Source organism: Hypanus sabinus, chromosome 15 (genome assembly GCF_030144855.1).
Source record: "Hypanus sabinus isolate sHypSab1 chromosome 15, sHypSab1.hap1, whole genome shotgun sequence".
NCBI classification, from domain to species: domain Eukaryota; kingdom Metazoa; phylum Chordata; class Chondrichthyes; order Myliobatiformes; family Dasyatidae; genus Hypanus; species Hypanus sabinus.
This window is the reverse complement of record NC_082720.1, coordinates 49,385,706-49,401,833: the sequence shown is the minus strand read 5'-3', so window position 1 is coordinate 49,401,833 and position 16,128 is coordinate 49,385,706. Positions and strand designations below refer to the sequence as shown.

Below are 16,128 nucleotides of genomic sequence, written 5' to 3'. Positions count from 1 at the left end.
ACCGTGTAGTCCCCAACTGTCCTTTATTCTTCATCTCGCTATCCTCTCTCGCATTCTGGATCCCTACCCCCTGCAAATTTAGTTTAAACTCCCCGAGGAGCACTAGCGAACTTTCCTGCAAGAATGTTAGTACCACTCCAGTTCAGGTGTAAACCGTCCCGTCGGAACAGATCCCACCTTCCCTGGAACAAAGCCCAATTATCTAAAAACCTGAAGCCCTCCCTCCTGCACCATCCTCTCAGCCACGTATTAATCTGTACAATCCTTCTGTTCCTTGCCTCACTCGCACGTGGCACAGGTAGCAATCCTGAGATTGTTACCCTGGAGGTTCTGCTCTTCAGCTTCGCACCCAACTCCCTGAACTCCCTACGCAGGACCCCCTCACTCATCCTACCCACGGCATTGGTCCCTACATGGACCACAACATCTGGATTCTTGTCCTCCCTCTTAAGAATAACCTGCACCCGATCTGAGATGTCTCGGACCCCGGCACTAGGGAAGCAACATACTATCCGAGACTCCCGATCTTCCCCACAAAATCTCCTATCCGCCCCCCCCCCCAACTATAGAATCCCCTATCACTACTGCTCTCCTCTTCCCTCCTCCCCTTCCTAGTCTCTTCACCAACCAGTGGCTGAAATTCCACCTCATCTGTTCTAAAAGGATGTCCTTCTATTCTGAGATTGTGCCTTCTGGTCCTAGACTCCTCTACTATCGCAAATACCTGCTCCACATGTAGTTTATATGGACCTTTTAATATTCAGGTTTCGGTGAGCTCTCCCCTCATTCTTGTAAGCGCCAGTGGGTACACACCCAGAGCCAAATGGTCCTCATACATTACCTCGTTCATTCCTGGAACCCTTCTCATGAACCTCTTTGGACAGTCTTCAATGTCAGCACATCCTTTCTCAGATAAGAGGCCCAAAACAATTTACAATCTTCCTAATGTGGGCCAACGAATGCCTTATGAAGTCTCAGCATTATATACTTGCTTTCATAATCTAGTGCTCTCAAAATTATGGCTAACCTTCCGTTTGCCTTCCTTATTACTAATTCAACCTGCAAATTAATCCAGGAAACTCCCAAGTCCCCTTGCATCTGAATTTTCTCATTTAGAAAACAAAGTCTATGCCTTTATTCCTTCTACCATAGTGCATGACATTACACTTCCCTACACTATATTCCATCTGCACATCTTTGACCTTCCTCCTAACCAGTCCTTCTGCTTCCTCAACACCACCTGTCCCTCCACTATCTTTGCATCATTCACAAACTTGGCCATAAAGCCATCAATTGCCATCCAGATCTTTGATATACAAGATGAAAAGTAGAACACTGGTAGTATTCTACCAAATACCGAATCTGTAGAACACTAGTCACTGACAGCCAACCAGAAAAGGCCCCTTTTATTCCCATTTTAGCTGAATGGCAGAAGGAAATCTTGTGTCCAAGCTAGTATCTTTCATGTAATACCATAGGCTCTTATCTTGTTGAACAGTCTCACATGCAGCATCTTGACAAACACATTCTGAAAATCTAAGCAAACAACATCCATTGACTCTCCCTTGTCTATCCTGCCTGCTACTTCCTTAAAGAATTCCAACAGAATTGTCAGGAAAAATTTCCTCTCAAGGAAGCCATGCTGACTTCCATCTATTTAATTATTTTATCTCCTGGTACCACAGAACCTCATCCTTGTTGAGGAGGCGAAGCAAAGTTAAGATGGCGCTAAACAGCGACTCCTTTGCTTGCATTTTTGAAAACAACTCTATTTCCATCTTTATTTTTCCCTTTCAGGGTTCTTTTGAAGACCCTGACCTGGAGTTACATGCTGACTTCAGTTCTTTGTGGGAATGGGACCCATTCTCAGGGTTTCGGGACTAGCTGTTGTTCGATATGTCAATGATTTGGCCTAAGAGTCCAGCTCAGATTTGGAAGCCTAACATCTCAGGGCTCTGGAGACAGGCAGACAGATGGTCAGTGTCATGGCAGGAGACCAGTGTTATCGGGGGAGTTAGAAAATCTACTGCTGTGTGCCCAAAGACCTTGGATCTTTGTTATCTTTGGGAAAAGAGATTGGAAAAAATGAATTTTTAACACTGTAAACCAGCGAGTTGTTTGTTACGTCTCCCTGGGAAAAACGGAGACACCTCCTTCTCCCCTATGTGAGTGGGGGGGGGGGGGGAAGGGAGAGGGCGAGGGTGAGTGAGAGAGACTGTGGTATGTCGAATGCCGGGTGAAACACAAAGTCTTTGGAGTACTGCAAGTCTGTGTCTTTGCTAGTGCTTGGTGGTGGGTGCTGATGCTTGTTTTGCTGGTGGGTGGAGGGGTGATCATTGCTTGCTGTCGATTACATGCAGGACGGACTTTGGGGTTCTTACGTTTAACTGTTGTTCGTTCTTTGTGGTGCTCCTGTTTTTGTGGATGCTTGCAAAGAAAAAGCATTTCAGGATGTATATTGTATACACTTCTCTGACATTAAATTGGACCTTTGAAATTGCATCATAACATCACTGAAGTCTGGCTAACTGCCAATACTTTCCTATATTTTGCTTCACTCCAGTCTTAAGAGTTTGACCTTTGCAATTTTCCATTTCAAAATCATTTCTTGAAAACTCACAAATAATGCCTCCTCAATCCCTTCAGTCCATTTGGTCCAGGTGACTTACCTGCCTTCAGACCATTCAGCTGGCCTTAGAAATAGTGACTACACTCATGTCTGCCCATGAAACACTCAAATTTTGGACATACTGCTGGCACCTTCCAGGGTGAAGACCAGCAGGGGAGAAAAAAAAACTTACACAGTTCATCTTTTTCTTTGATCCTGATTACTACCTTTCCAACGTCATTTTCCAGTGGTGTGATGAGGTCCCCAAGCCCTGCTAACATCGTCACAAATTTTATCGACATTCTTTCAAGCTTATTGATATCATTCCTGCAGGTAGATAACCAGAACTGCATACAATACTCAAAATTCCAAATCCTGCCCAGCTTCATAAAATCCTAATTCCAGTACTCCCATGTCCTGATTTTTGAAAGCCAATGTGTCGAATGCTCTCTTTATGACATTATCTGTTCACGAAACTTCCAAGGAATTCTGGATCTGTATTCAAAGATCCCTTTGTTCTACCATTCACTGTGTCCTACCCCGTTTTGCCCTCCCAAAGTGCAACACCTCAGACTCGTCTGTATTAAACATCAGCCATTTTGTAGCTCGTTTTCCAAGTTGGACAAGATCACTTTGCCAGTTTTACAATCTTCCTTGCTGTCCATCCCCCCCACCCCCCATCTTGCTGATCCAGTTTACCACATTACCTAAATCATCAATACAAATGGTAAACAATGTACCAATCCCTGCAGAACACCTGTCAGAGGCCTCCAGAGAGACAACCATCTACCACCACTCTCTGGCTTACCCTGTGAATCCAACATACCTCATCCTGATTCCAAGTGACTGAACGTTCTTGACCAGCTCCCAAAAGGGACTTCAAAGGCCTTGCTGAAAGTCCACGTAGACAATGTCCTCTGGCTTGCCTTCATAAACTTTCCTGGTAACCTCCAAGACTGGTTAGACATAACCAACCATACACAAAGCCATGTTGACTATCCCCAATCAGGCCCCATCTATCCAAATAACTATATGCCTTAGAATATCTTCCAATAATTTACCCATGACTAATGTCAGCCTCACCAGCCAATAATTTTCCATATTTCTTTTGTTCAACGTGGAACAGTAATAGCCATCCTCCACACCAGCACCTCACACGTGGCTAACATTTTAAATATCTCTGCCTGGGGCGCCTGCAACATCTGCAATATCCTCCTTAAAGTCCAAGCAGACATCATGTCAGGTCCTGGGGATTTATCATCACTAATTCGCCTCAACAGTCAGCACCCCTTCCATAATCCAAATAAAACCCATGACCTCATTGCTCTTTTGCCTCAGTTCTAGTTTGTATCCGTCATCAGAGTAAACATAGAAACATTTGAAAACCTACAGCACAATTCAAGCCCCTTGGCCCACAAAGCTGTGCCAAATATGTCCTTACCTTAGAACTACCTAGGCTTACTCATAACCCTCTATTTTTCTAAGCTCCATGTACCCATCCAGGAGTCTCTTAAAAGACCCTATCATTTCTGCCTCCAACACCGCCGCGGGCAGCCCATTCCATGCACTCACCACTTGAGTAAAAAACTTACCCATCACATCTCCTCTGTACCTATTTCCAAGCACCTTAAAACTATGCCCTCTTGTGCTAGCCATTTCAGCCCTGGGAGAAAGCCTTGACTATCCACACTATCAATGCCTCTCATTATCTTGTATACCTCTATCAGGTTGCCTTTCATCCTCCTTCTCTCCAAGGAGTAAAGGCCAAGTTCACTCAACCTATTCTCATAATGCGCGCTCCCCAATCCAGGCAACATCCTTGTAAATCTCCTCTGCACAAATTCTACGGTTTCCATTTCCTTCCTGTAGTGCCGCGACCAGAATTGAGCACAGTACTCCGATTGGAGTCTGACCAGCGTCCTATATAGCTACAACATTGCCTCTCGGCTCTTAAACGGAATCCCACGATTGATGAAGACCAACACATCGTATGCGTTCTTAACCACAGAGTTAACTTGCATGACAGCTTTGAGTGTCCTATGGACTCAGACCCCAAGGTCCCTCTGATCCTCCACACTGCCAAGAGTCTTGCCATTAATATTTGACCTACCAAACCTAACATTCTGCCATCATATTTGACCTACCAAAATGAATCACCTCACACTTATCTGGGTTGAACTCCTGATGCCACTTCTCAGCCCAGTTTTGCATCCTATCAATGTCCCACTGTAACCTCTGACAGCCCTCCACACAATCCACAACACCCCCAACCTTTCTGTCATCAGCAAATTTACTAACCCATCCTTCCACTTCCTCATCCAGGTCATTTATAAAAGTTACAAAGAGTAGGGGGTCCCAGAACAGATCCCTGAGGCAGACCACTAGTCACCGGCCTCCATGCAGAATATGACTCGTCAACAATCACTCTTTGCCTTCTGTGGACAAGTCAGTTCTGGATCCACAAAGCAATGTTCCCTTGGATCCCATGCCTCCTTACTTTTGCAAAAAGCCTTGCATGGGCTAACTTATTAAATGCCTTGCTGAAATCCCTATACACTAAATCTACCACTCTAACTTCATCAATGTGTTTAGTCACATCCTCAAAAAATTCAATCATGTTCATAAGGCACAACCTGCACTTTACAAAGCCATGCTGACTACTCCTAATCATATTATACCTCCAAATGTTCATAACTCCTGCCTCTCAGGATCTTCATCAATTTACCAACCACTGAAGCAACACTCACTGGTCTATAATTTCCATAGCTATCCCTACTCCCTTTCTTGAATAAGGGAACAACATCTGCAACTCTTCAATCCTCTGGAACCTCTCCCGTCCCCACTGATGCTGCAAAGATCATCTCCAGAGGCTCAGCCATCTCCTCCCTCACTTCCCACAGTAACCTGGAGTACATCCTGCCCGGTCCTGGTAACTTATCTAACTTGATGCTTTCCAAAAGTTCCAGCACATCCTCTTCCTTAACATCTACATGCTCAAGCTTTTCAGTCTGCTGCAAGTCATTCCTACAATCACTAAGACCCTTTTCCATAGTGAATACAGAAGCAAAGTATTCATTAAGTACCTCTGCCATCTCCTCCGGTTCCACACTCAACTTTTCCAGTCACACTTGATTGGTCATATTCCTCTTGCTCTTCACATACTTGTAGAATGCCTTGGGGTTTTTCTTAATCCTGTCCAAGGCGTTCTCATGGCCCCTTCTGGCTCTCCTAATTTCATTCTTAAGCTCTTTCCTGCTAGCCTTATAATCTTCTGGATCACTATCATTACCTGGTTTTTTTGACCTTTCGTAAGCCCTTCTTTTCTTCTTGTCTAGATTTACAATAGTCCTTGTACACCACGGTTCCTGTACCCTACCATCTTTCCCTGTCTCACTAGAATGTATCTACACAGAACCCCACGCAAATAACCCCTGAACATTTTGCTACATTTCTTCTGCATGTTTCCCCGAGAACATTTCCAATTTATGTTTTCAAGTTACTGCCTGATAGCCTCATATTTCCCCTTACTGCAATTAAACATTTCCCTAACTTATCTGTTCCTATCCCTCTCCAATGCTATGGTAAAGGAGATAGAATTGTGATCACTATCTCCAAAATGGTCTCCCACTGAGACCTGACACCTGACCAGGTTCATTTCCCAATAAATCAAGTACAGTCTCTCCTCTTGTAGGGTTATATTCATACTGTGTCAAGAAACCTTCCTGAACACACCTAACAAACTCCACCCCATCTAAACCCCTCACTCTAGGGAGATGTCAATCGGTATTTCAGAAATTAAAATCTCCCATCACAACAACCCTGTTATTACTACTCCTTCCCAAATCTGTCTCCCTATCTGCTCCTCGATGTTCCTGTTACTATTGGGTAGTCTATAAAAACACTAAGTAGTTATTGACCCATTCCTATTCCTAACTTCTACCCACAGAGACTCCATAGACAACCTCTTCATGACTTCCTCTTTTTCTGCAGCCAAGATACTATCTCTGATAATCGTGCCTCGTTCCCACCTCTTTTGCCCTCCCTCCGTCCTTTCTGAAACATCCAGAGCCTGGCAATTGAAGTTGCCATTCCTGCCCCTGCACCATCCAAGTCTCTGTAATGGCCAATGTCATAGCTCCAATTGCTGATCCACGCTCAGAAGTTTTATTCATAATACTCCTTGCAAAATTGTTAAGATCTCATCCCCCCCCCCCCCCCCCCCCCGCCACCACCACCTCTGGCTCCAAGTATTTAGCAAACAGATATAGCATTCATCAATAGTGTGAATAGCAAGAGCAGATTTATCCCTACAGATGCTCACCTTTTATCAGATCAGTAGACAGCAATGATGTGTTGAGAAGCTCAATCCAAAATAGCCTGCTGTTCTGCTCTAGGGCTACTGGAGATGTGTGCAATTAATAACCTAGAAGGGAAAGCATGGAATTAATTGCAAAGTAAAATATACTGACCAATTTTGTGTAGTAATGACAAGCAATTCAAACTTCAAATGTCCATGAATAGAGATATTATTCTTAAATGTTAGAGAGCCATGTCAAAACAATATACAGCAAACAAAATTTACAATTATCGGTTTAAACCTTGCAGCTCAAGATTCATATCCATGAATCTTTGAAAAAAAAGCAGAATACTCTACTTTTAGACTGGAACATCGCAGATCAAGGCTCCAAACTCAAAATTAAAAATTCAATAATCATCTTGAATTCAAAAGCAAATAATATTCAGGGGCCAGAGATGGTGGTTTCACCAAGCATGGCTTAGTAGAATAATAAAAGAAAAACACCTTATAGAATAAAATAGAACACTGGTTAAAATAACTTTATACACCCAATTAATTTGTTTCTGCTGGACAAAAGCAGCAGCTAATCACGAACAGTATCTTTTCTACTTCTGTTTTAACACTTATTCATGCATTTGCATCCAAAGGCACATGCACATCTTTACTTGCTCGTCTACAACATAGGAGGCTGCCATTCAGAACCATCCCAGTTCCCAGTAAATAAATCCCATCGGTCCCATTCTCTGCATTACTCTGTAGCTCAACTCCCTCATTTACATGGTCAATACCATCATAAATACAAAATCACGAGTCCCATTTTCACTCAGACTAGACCAATAAGTACATGGCTAGCTGGCATTTTCTGATAAGTTTACATTTATTGGCCAAGGAACAAAAAAATGCTTAAATTGCTAAGCCACTGGGAGCTCATTGTTAATTCAGTGCCATTTCAACAAAATTGATCAGAGATGCTTTATACTACATTGAATTAATATATAAATTGACCAGACTTGTCCTACAGATGAGTTGAAGCGTTCAGGATTCATTTCCCAAACTACTGGAGTAGATAAAGATTCTCTATTTTGAATTGTAACGTTCCATTCTCTTTTGCACTGTTTTCACCAGTCATTGGCACTGGCAATTACGTTTAACGTTCTGGAATACCCCATGAAAACAGGTCACCCTTCCATCTACATTCATATTCTACCTGAATCGGTTGTATTATTTTCCTAAAAATTGTGCAAATGAAAACAGTAGCTCATTCCACCACTGTCTACATATAAAATTACTGCTGCATTACTGTACTTGGAGCTTAAATGGAGACAATCCTAGTGACAAATATAAAAATGTTTAATACCTAAATATTTATTAAACTAGAGAAATTGGGAAGTACAAAAGAAGTTTTCAACTCTTCCTACCTTCGTTTAGTATTTTGCGCAACTTTTCTTGTATCTTGATTTCGTTCGAGTTCACCTCCTGTAACGTTTCCTATTCATGGCATGCTGTGGCCTTTCACCTACACTGACTTTCTGCTCCACAATGTCAACTTCATTGTTTTGAGACCTGGTTTAGTAGTCATGGACTTACCCGCCTTGATAATCTCAAACACAAGTACAAAATGTTCCTAGATCAGGACAAAAGGTCCATTAATGCTCCAAACGACCAACTAAACATTAAGAGTCTCTCTTTAAACTGTGTCCATATATTTAGTGCAATATTTGCATTTAACTACCCCTGGTTAACTCGCTTCAACTTTATTTTAATGTTATGGTTTCAAAGTAATCCCACTAAAATTAACAGTGCATTTGATAGCAAGCAGAAAGGTCCAGCTTGCAAGAGAGCTTTTCTGACTCTCTATGCATACTGCCTGATGTGGAATCAGTATATTTCCTCTGTACAATCATTCTCATTTTTAAAATCCACAGTTCAATATTGATAAGCTGAAGTGATGTGAACATACAAATATTAACATTTAAGAGGTAACTGTAGTGCAATCTAAATAGGTATGTTCAATTTTAACCACCAAACTGTTGTGGAAATGAAATTGCTATCAATGGGCATTGATGAGAAAAAAAACCCCATAGCTGTTAAGTAGAATTACTGAATTTAAAAATCAGCTATTTTAACATTTTACATCATGTAAAACTGCCGCAGATAACTTCTTGAATGAATTGTGAGCAAACTGCCAGCACTCCTCCCAAACAGAAGCACAGGCCACTAATTTGGGGCATAAAGTGGAAAAGCAAAATATGAGCAAACCGAACCACGTTTCGAGGCATATTCAAGAAATTAAATCTGTAGGTGATGCTGTGTGGGGTGGGGGGGAGGGGAATGAAGAGGAGAAAGAATCTGAATTTACAGGATGGGAATGACATTGTGAGCTGGCAACCTTCCTTGGATTTTCCAGCCTACGAGCAGATTGAAAAAATATTTTTAGCAGCAGGTAAATAATGCTATTCGATTGCATGCACGATTATAGACCCACCATTCTGAAGTGACCAGCTGAGCAAAAAGTGAGATTTAAAATGCATGATTTCAATTACATGTAAAAGCTCCAATACATCAGCAAGTGAATGCAGTGCAATCACTTCCGAGGATTCAGGACAACGTCATATATTTCAACATGTGTTGTCAGATGGAAGCAATAAATGTCCCAAGAAAATGAGAAATTTAGAACCTCATTATAACGTAAATGCCTCAAAAATATTCAGTTTTCTAATAAACTTAATTTCTCACGAATCCAATATTCAGTGGTTCCACTGTGTCTCATTCCAATTCTCCTCATAAGGACCACAAACGTGTTCCAAATGCATCTTGGAAAAAACTAGATTTCAAATAAGTGAACAGTTTCATACAAACTGTTTAAAATCCTATGGTTAAAATCTTCAGGTAAGCTTTACACAGAAAGAGAGACTACAGACAAGAGATAAATTCAATGTAGTTTATTACGAAAAAAAGTTAAAACAAAAGTATGCAGTTTTCTTGGTGTGCATTACTTGAATACATTTTGCAGCTATGCAAACCCTACTTTTAAATCATCAACCCAAATTCCTTATCTTCCCCCCCAACCACCCCTCACACACAAAAGAATAAACTAAAAGGCATAGCCACCATAATCTCTGCTTCTGCTTCTATTACTAACACCATAATCTCCCCTGTAGGGTCCAGCAGTATACTTCTCCATACCGCCCCCACCTCTCATGGGGCCATAGTGGGACGGCTCAGGGGAATAGCTTCCAAAGTTATCATAGCTATCCGGGAAATTACCACGATCGTATCCACCGCCGCCTCTATAGCTCCCAATTTGATCACCATAACTTCCTCCCGAAAAGGAACGATCACGTCGGGGATGGCCAACATCGCCATAGCCACCATAAAGATCTCCTCGGCCTCCTCGATCATTGTAGTAGCCGCCTCCGCCGCCTTGCGGCCCGTATCCGGCAGAATTTCCAAAACTGCCATCATTCCGACCGTTTCTTTGGGGAAAGCTGCCAGTTCGACCGCGAGATCTACTTCCGCTCTGCATCTCTTCCTTCGACAACCCTTTCTTGACTTCACACCGGTAGCCATTAATCATGTGGTACTTCTGGATAACAGCTTTATCAACAGAATCGTGGTCATCGAAGTACACAAAGGCAAAGCCTCTTTTCTTGCCGGTGTCGCGGTCACAGATCACATCCACTTTTTCAATTAAACCATAATCCGAGAAATAACTCTGCAAATCGTCTTCGTTGAGGTTTTCTTTGATGCCGCCCACGAAGATCTTCTTTACTTTCATGTTGAAGCCCGGCTTGTTCGAGTCTTCCCTCGGCACAGCTCGTTTCAGATCCACCGTGCGGCCATCTAACACATGAGGCCTAGCGGCCATTGCAGCATCCGCCTCGCTCGGCGAAGAATACGTAACAAACCCGAAGCCTCGGGGGCGCCTGGTGATCGTATCTTGAACCACGACACAGTCAGTTAGCTTGCCCCATTTCTCGAAATGGTTTCTGAGGTTCCCTTCCACCGTTTCAAAGCTGAGCCCGCCAACAAATAGCTTACAGAGCTGTTCCCTCGCCATGTTGTACAGCAGCTTTCACCACACACTGCAGGAGACTGACTGACTGCCTAATGAGCTCTATATAAGCGTCGGCGGCGGGGGCGGGGCCTCACCCTCGCTGGGCGCCTCCGATTGGTGCAGCCCGGGCTGCTAGGTAACCCCAGCCCCATTCTGCGCTGCGGCGCTCAAGCCCGTCCGTCCCATTGTCCTCACCAGAAATAGGAACGGCACCGGGGAGGGGGTGGGGTGCAAAATGTACTCGGCCTGCCTTGGGGGAAAAAAGATATTTTCCCCCGATAAAAAAAATCTCTCGTAGCATTGGCGCTTGCCCTGATTCAATTCATGGGCCTGGCTGATTTGCATCCGCAGCCTCTCGGCCGCTTTGGCGGCAGTGATCCCGCGCCAGCTTTAAGGCCATGCTGCAGGGGCTGTTGCTCGCTCCGTGAGCACAAAATGGGCACCTGCGCATCTGACACGGTGCGCTGTGTGGGCATGTGTTCCACATCGCGCCAAAAACGTGCCAGCCATTCCCGGAGAATTATATAGACGTTTTCCCCCAAATGATGCTGCACATGGCCATGTCTTAGTGTCTACGCAAATCATGCAAACTTTTTTAGCTGCGTTCTCAAGCATCGGCAAGTTAGAAATGATCACAATAGGACAAGCTGAACGTTTCGTGGTATCATCTTTCCCAGATTTTTTTGAAGTTACTTCCTGGTGTTTCATTCAGAGTTTGCGTAGCAGATTTAATAAAAAAATGGGCCTGTCGTAAATCTGGTTTTGATCTCAAGTAAAATAGATTGGATGAGTTTTGGAATCTTACCTTTGGGTCTGAAGGCATATATAAAAACAATTTTTAACAATGGCGGGTTGTAGGGCGTAATCCTTTTTTAGGAAACGTAACTAAAATATTTTTAGTCCTGATCGCTTCCGGCTGGCTTTAAAACAAGAACTGAAAAATCGAATACTTTATTTTCAAAAGGAAGTGGCATATTTGATTTTTAAGTTACTGCACGAATACATGAGAGGAAGACATATATTTGTTATTGAGTGCTTGTTTTCATTGGAAAGGAATAAAAATTTGGAGCAGGATGTGGTCTTCTTGCAATTAATTTTGTCCGTCCGTTCTCTTAACAGCCCAATGAGAGTTCAGAAAAGGCTAGAGAAATGTTATCTATAACAGGCTATAATAAAACACAGTAATGATCGTGGTTAATACTTTTAGTCACTTGGCCTGACTATAAAATATACACCAAATTTCAGCTACTGTATAATACGTACCATACCATAATACATTTTCCTTCCTTCAATTCCAATGTCTTCTTTCATAAATGAATGGTTAAAAAGTTTTGACTAATTGTTCAACTGTAATGCACTTCTCCTTTTATCAACAATTAGAATGTATTTATCAACAAATAAAATTATCAGTGAAGTCTTGTTGCACATTTATAAACAGGCAATTCAACATAACTCCACCCCGAATAGTACCTATGCTTAAATTCCATTTTCAGGAAGCTCAAACCAGCTGGACACAGAGGGACATGAGACAAGCAGATGCAAGATAAATGACAGCTCTGTCTTTGTGCAGGTTCATGATTCTCCCCCCCCCCCCCCCCACTTTGATCATGCAGTACACAGAACATGGCAAACAAAAGCAGTTTTTTATTTAATCCATTTTCTGAGTTGCTCCATTCTCCTTTAATATCAAGATAATCAGGAAGAAATGAGAAGGACTCTCAATTTCATTTGTTGCAATTAAATCATATGAGTAATGAGTAATTCCTTCCCAAGAAATGTGATGAGGAGTTACATGAAAGATTAGAAGAATTGTTTTGGTCTAGGTTTTGCTTTGTCTCAATGAAGGTGGAATCAGTCACTACATAATCAGGCTGGTATTTCAGACTTAAAATCCCACTTCAGCAGCTAGGAAACTTAAATTTGGTTAGTTCAATAATTCGGAATTGTTTCAAAATAGTCTGAATGTTTTTTTAAAATCTCTGCAGTACTGGAAAAGTCTTTGTATTGCGGTCTGCTAAGCCATTTTAGAGTTGTTCAAATTGGTGAGTCTGGAGACGCTCCTGAGGATCAGAACAGGGAAAGGATCTTCAACCTGGAACGTTAACTTTGGTTTTCTTTTCACAGATGCTGCTGAGAGTTTCCACCATATTCTGTTTTTGTTTTAACTGAGGAATTTGATGAGCGCAGTACAGTAATCACAGTTTGCATGGACTTTAGCAAGCCCTGCATGTTAGGCTGGCCCAGAAACTTAGGGCACATGGAATCCGGGGTGTGTTGATATGAAGACTTCCGTACACAGGATTGGAAAAAGCTGCAGAGGGTTGTAGACTGAGCCAGCTCCATCATTGGGGACATCACAATCATTCCCATCATCAAGGGCATCTTCAAAAGACTGCCTCAAGAAGGCAGCAGGAAACCTTACTATTCAGGACATGCTCTCTTCTCATTACAACCATCAGGGAGGAGGTACAGGAGCTTGAAGCCACACACTCAACATTTTAAAAGCATCTCCTTCCCCTCCACCATCAAACATGTGTGGTCCATGAACACTACCTCACTATTTTGCTCTCTTTTTGCAGTATTTGTTTTATTAGCTATTGCAGCTTTTGATAATTTATTGTGTATTGCGCCATACTGCTGCCACAAAACAACAAATTTCAGGACATATGCCAGTAGTAATAAACCTGACACTGACTCCGCCTTGGCTTGGTGATAGGAGGCACAATGTGGCGGTTAATGGTGTTTTTCTGACTGTAAGCCTGTAAGGAGTGGTGCACTACAGGAATTGAAGCTAGGGCCATTGTTTGTCACGTTGAATTACTTGGGTTAGAATCTGGATGGACTGGTTAGTCAGTTTTCTGTTGACATAAAAATTGGTGGAGTGCTATGTAGCATATAAGGTTGGGACAAGGATGAGATGGAAAATTGGGTGGAGCAATGGCAAATGGAATTTCATCCAGACAAGTGTGCGGTGATGCAGTTTGGACATGTGTTATGCTTTGTAACTCTGGAAAGCAATCTAAAGTATATGTATATAAATATAAATGTGTGTGGGTGTGTGTATATACACACACACACACACAACAGCGGCTATACTTTATTAGGAGTTTGAAGTGATTTGGCATGTCAACAAATACACCCAAAAACTTCTATAGTTGTACTGTGGAAAGTATTCTGACAGGCTGCATCACTGTCTGGTATGGAGGGGCTACTGCACAGGACCAAAAAGAAGCTGCAGAAGGTTGTAAATCTAGTCAGCTCCATCTTGGGCACTAGCCTACAAAGTACCCAGGACATCTTTAGGGAGCATTGTCTCAGAAAGGCAGCATCCGTTATTAAGGACCTCCAGCACCCAGGGCATGCCCTTTTCTCACTGTTACCATCAGGTAGAAGGTACAGAAGCCTGAAGGCACACACTCAGTGATTCAGGAACAGCTTCTTTCCCTCTGCCATCTGATTCTTGAATGGACTTTGAAGCTTTGGACACTACCTCACTTTTTTAATATACAGTACTTCTGTTTTTGCACATTTTTAAATAATCTATTCAATATGTATAATTGTTTATGTATTATTATGTTTTATTTTATTTATTATTACTATTTTTTTTCTGTCTCTGTCTCTGCTAGATTATGTCTTGCATTGAATTGCTGCAGCTAAGTTAACAAATTTCACGTCACATGCCGGTGATAATAAACCTGATTCTGATTCTGACACACACACACACTATACTATATGATGCAACTACTAGATAGACATCCACAGTATAGTAAATTTTTACTTGTCCCATTCAGGCCTAAAGATTTACTCGCTGTGGAGGCCTTACTCTTGTGGGATAACGTCTTTCCTGATGAGTGGGCTTACTCTGTTTAGCAGGTGAGACGTGACTGTGAAGCAACCTCAGGTTCTGAGGTCTCCTCCATGCTGATTGTAGGAGTTGACTTTGGGACTGCAGTGGTTCTGACACTTCTGGACAGTTTTCTTCTCGAGCAATTGACCCTGTTCTCCTCAACCGTTTGAAGTGTCATCTCCAAATGATGTCAAGCTCAACCTCCACTGTGTAGGAGAGTGGTCCAGTTCTGTTCTTAATCCTTCCAAGTACCCACTTTTGATCACCTTTGTAGTCCCTCTCCAGGACCACGTCCAGGAGTGAAACATCGAACCTCCTTGTTTGAGGAATTTGTCTGAGTGCCCTGCATACTCCTTCTGAGATTGGGCTTGAGTAGATCCAAGTGGGAGTGCAAAGGCAGAGCCAGGAACAGGAAAATTGGTGAGTTGTTGGTTGTGGAGTATGCTGCACTGCAATATGCAATGACAATATTGGTGAGCTGCTGATTCAGTGTAGTACGTCCGTTAGACTCAGGACAAAAGTTTTGGGAGGCTGGTGATGGTTAGAATTAACTCCTGACGCAGCAAGGACCTGGACCACTGCAATTTGCCTATTGTCACACTAGGTCTATGGCAAATACGATCTCATTGGCTAGTCACATGGCCTTGGATCAGCTGGACAATATAAATACTTATGTCAGGATGCTGTCAATTAACTACAGCTCAGCATTTAATACAATCATTCCGACAGTTCTGATCAAAACACTCCAGAACCTGGGCCTTTGTACCTCCCCCTGTAACTGGATCCTCGGCTTCCTTATCGGAAGACCACAGCCTGTGCAGATCAGAAATAACATCTCCACCTCCCTGCCAAACAACACTTGCGCACCTCAAGGATGTGTGCTTAGCCCACTGCTCTACTCTCTCTACACCCATGGTTGTGTGGCTAGTCACAGCTCACCTGGCATATATAAATTTGCTGACAATAAAACTATTATTGGTAGAATTTCAGATGGTGATGAGCAGGTGTACAGGATCAAGATAGGTAACCCACTTGAAAGTGGTGTTGCAGCAACAACCTTGCTCTGAACAGCAGTAAGGTCAAAGAACTGATTGTGAACATCAGGAAGGGTAAGATGAAGGAATACACACCAGTCCTCGTAGAGGGATCAGAAGTGGAATGGGTGAGCAGTTTCAAGTTCCTGGGGGTCAATATCTCTCAGGATCTATCCTGAGCCCAAGATATTGATGCAGTTACAAGGAAGGCATGGCAGTGGCTATATTTCTTTAGGAGTTTGAGGAAATTTGCTTAGTCATCAAAGACATTCACAAATTTCTATC

General features: G+C 42.6%; 1 protein-coding gene and 1 long non-coding RNA gene across 2 annotated transcripts in view; both read right to left on the bottom strand.

The window, feature by feature from the left end:
- The window catches only part of LOC132405507 (uncharacterized), a 43,885-nt gene extending 34,646 nt beyond the window's left edge, over window positions 1-9,239 (bottom strand). The window contains exons 1-2 of the long non-coding RNA XR_009515902.1: window positions 8,324-9,239; window positions 6,930-7,031 (exon numbers count right to left, since the gene is read on the bottom strand). This is a non-coding gene — a long non-coding RNA (uncharacterized LOC132405507). The remainder of the gene's footprint in view (window positions 1-6,929; window positions 7,032-8,323) is intronic.
- Window positions 9,240-9,832: 593 nt separating this feature from the next.
- Window positions 9,833-11,011, bottom strand: LOC132405506 (heterogeneous nuclear ribonucleoprotein A3-like). Its single transcript, XM_059990373.1, has one exon. The coding sequence runs from the start codon at window positions 10,963-10,965 to the stop codon at window positions 10,000-10,002; it is 966 nt and encodes a 321-aa protein (XP_059846356.1). The 5' UTR covers window positions 10,966-11,011; the 3' UTR covers window positions 9,833-9,999.
- Window positions 11,012-16,128: the final 5,117 nt, after the last annotated feature.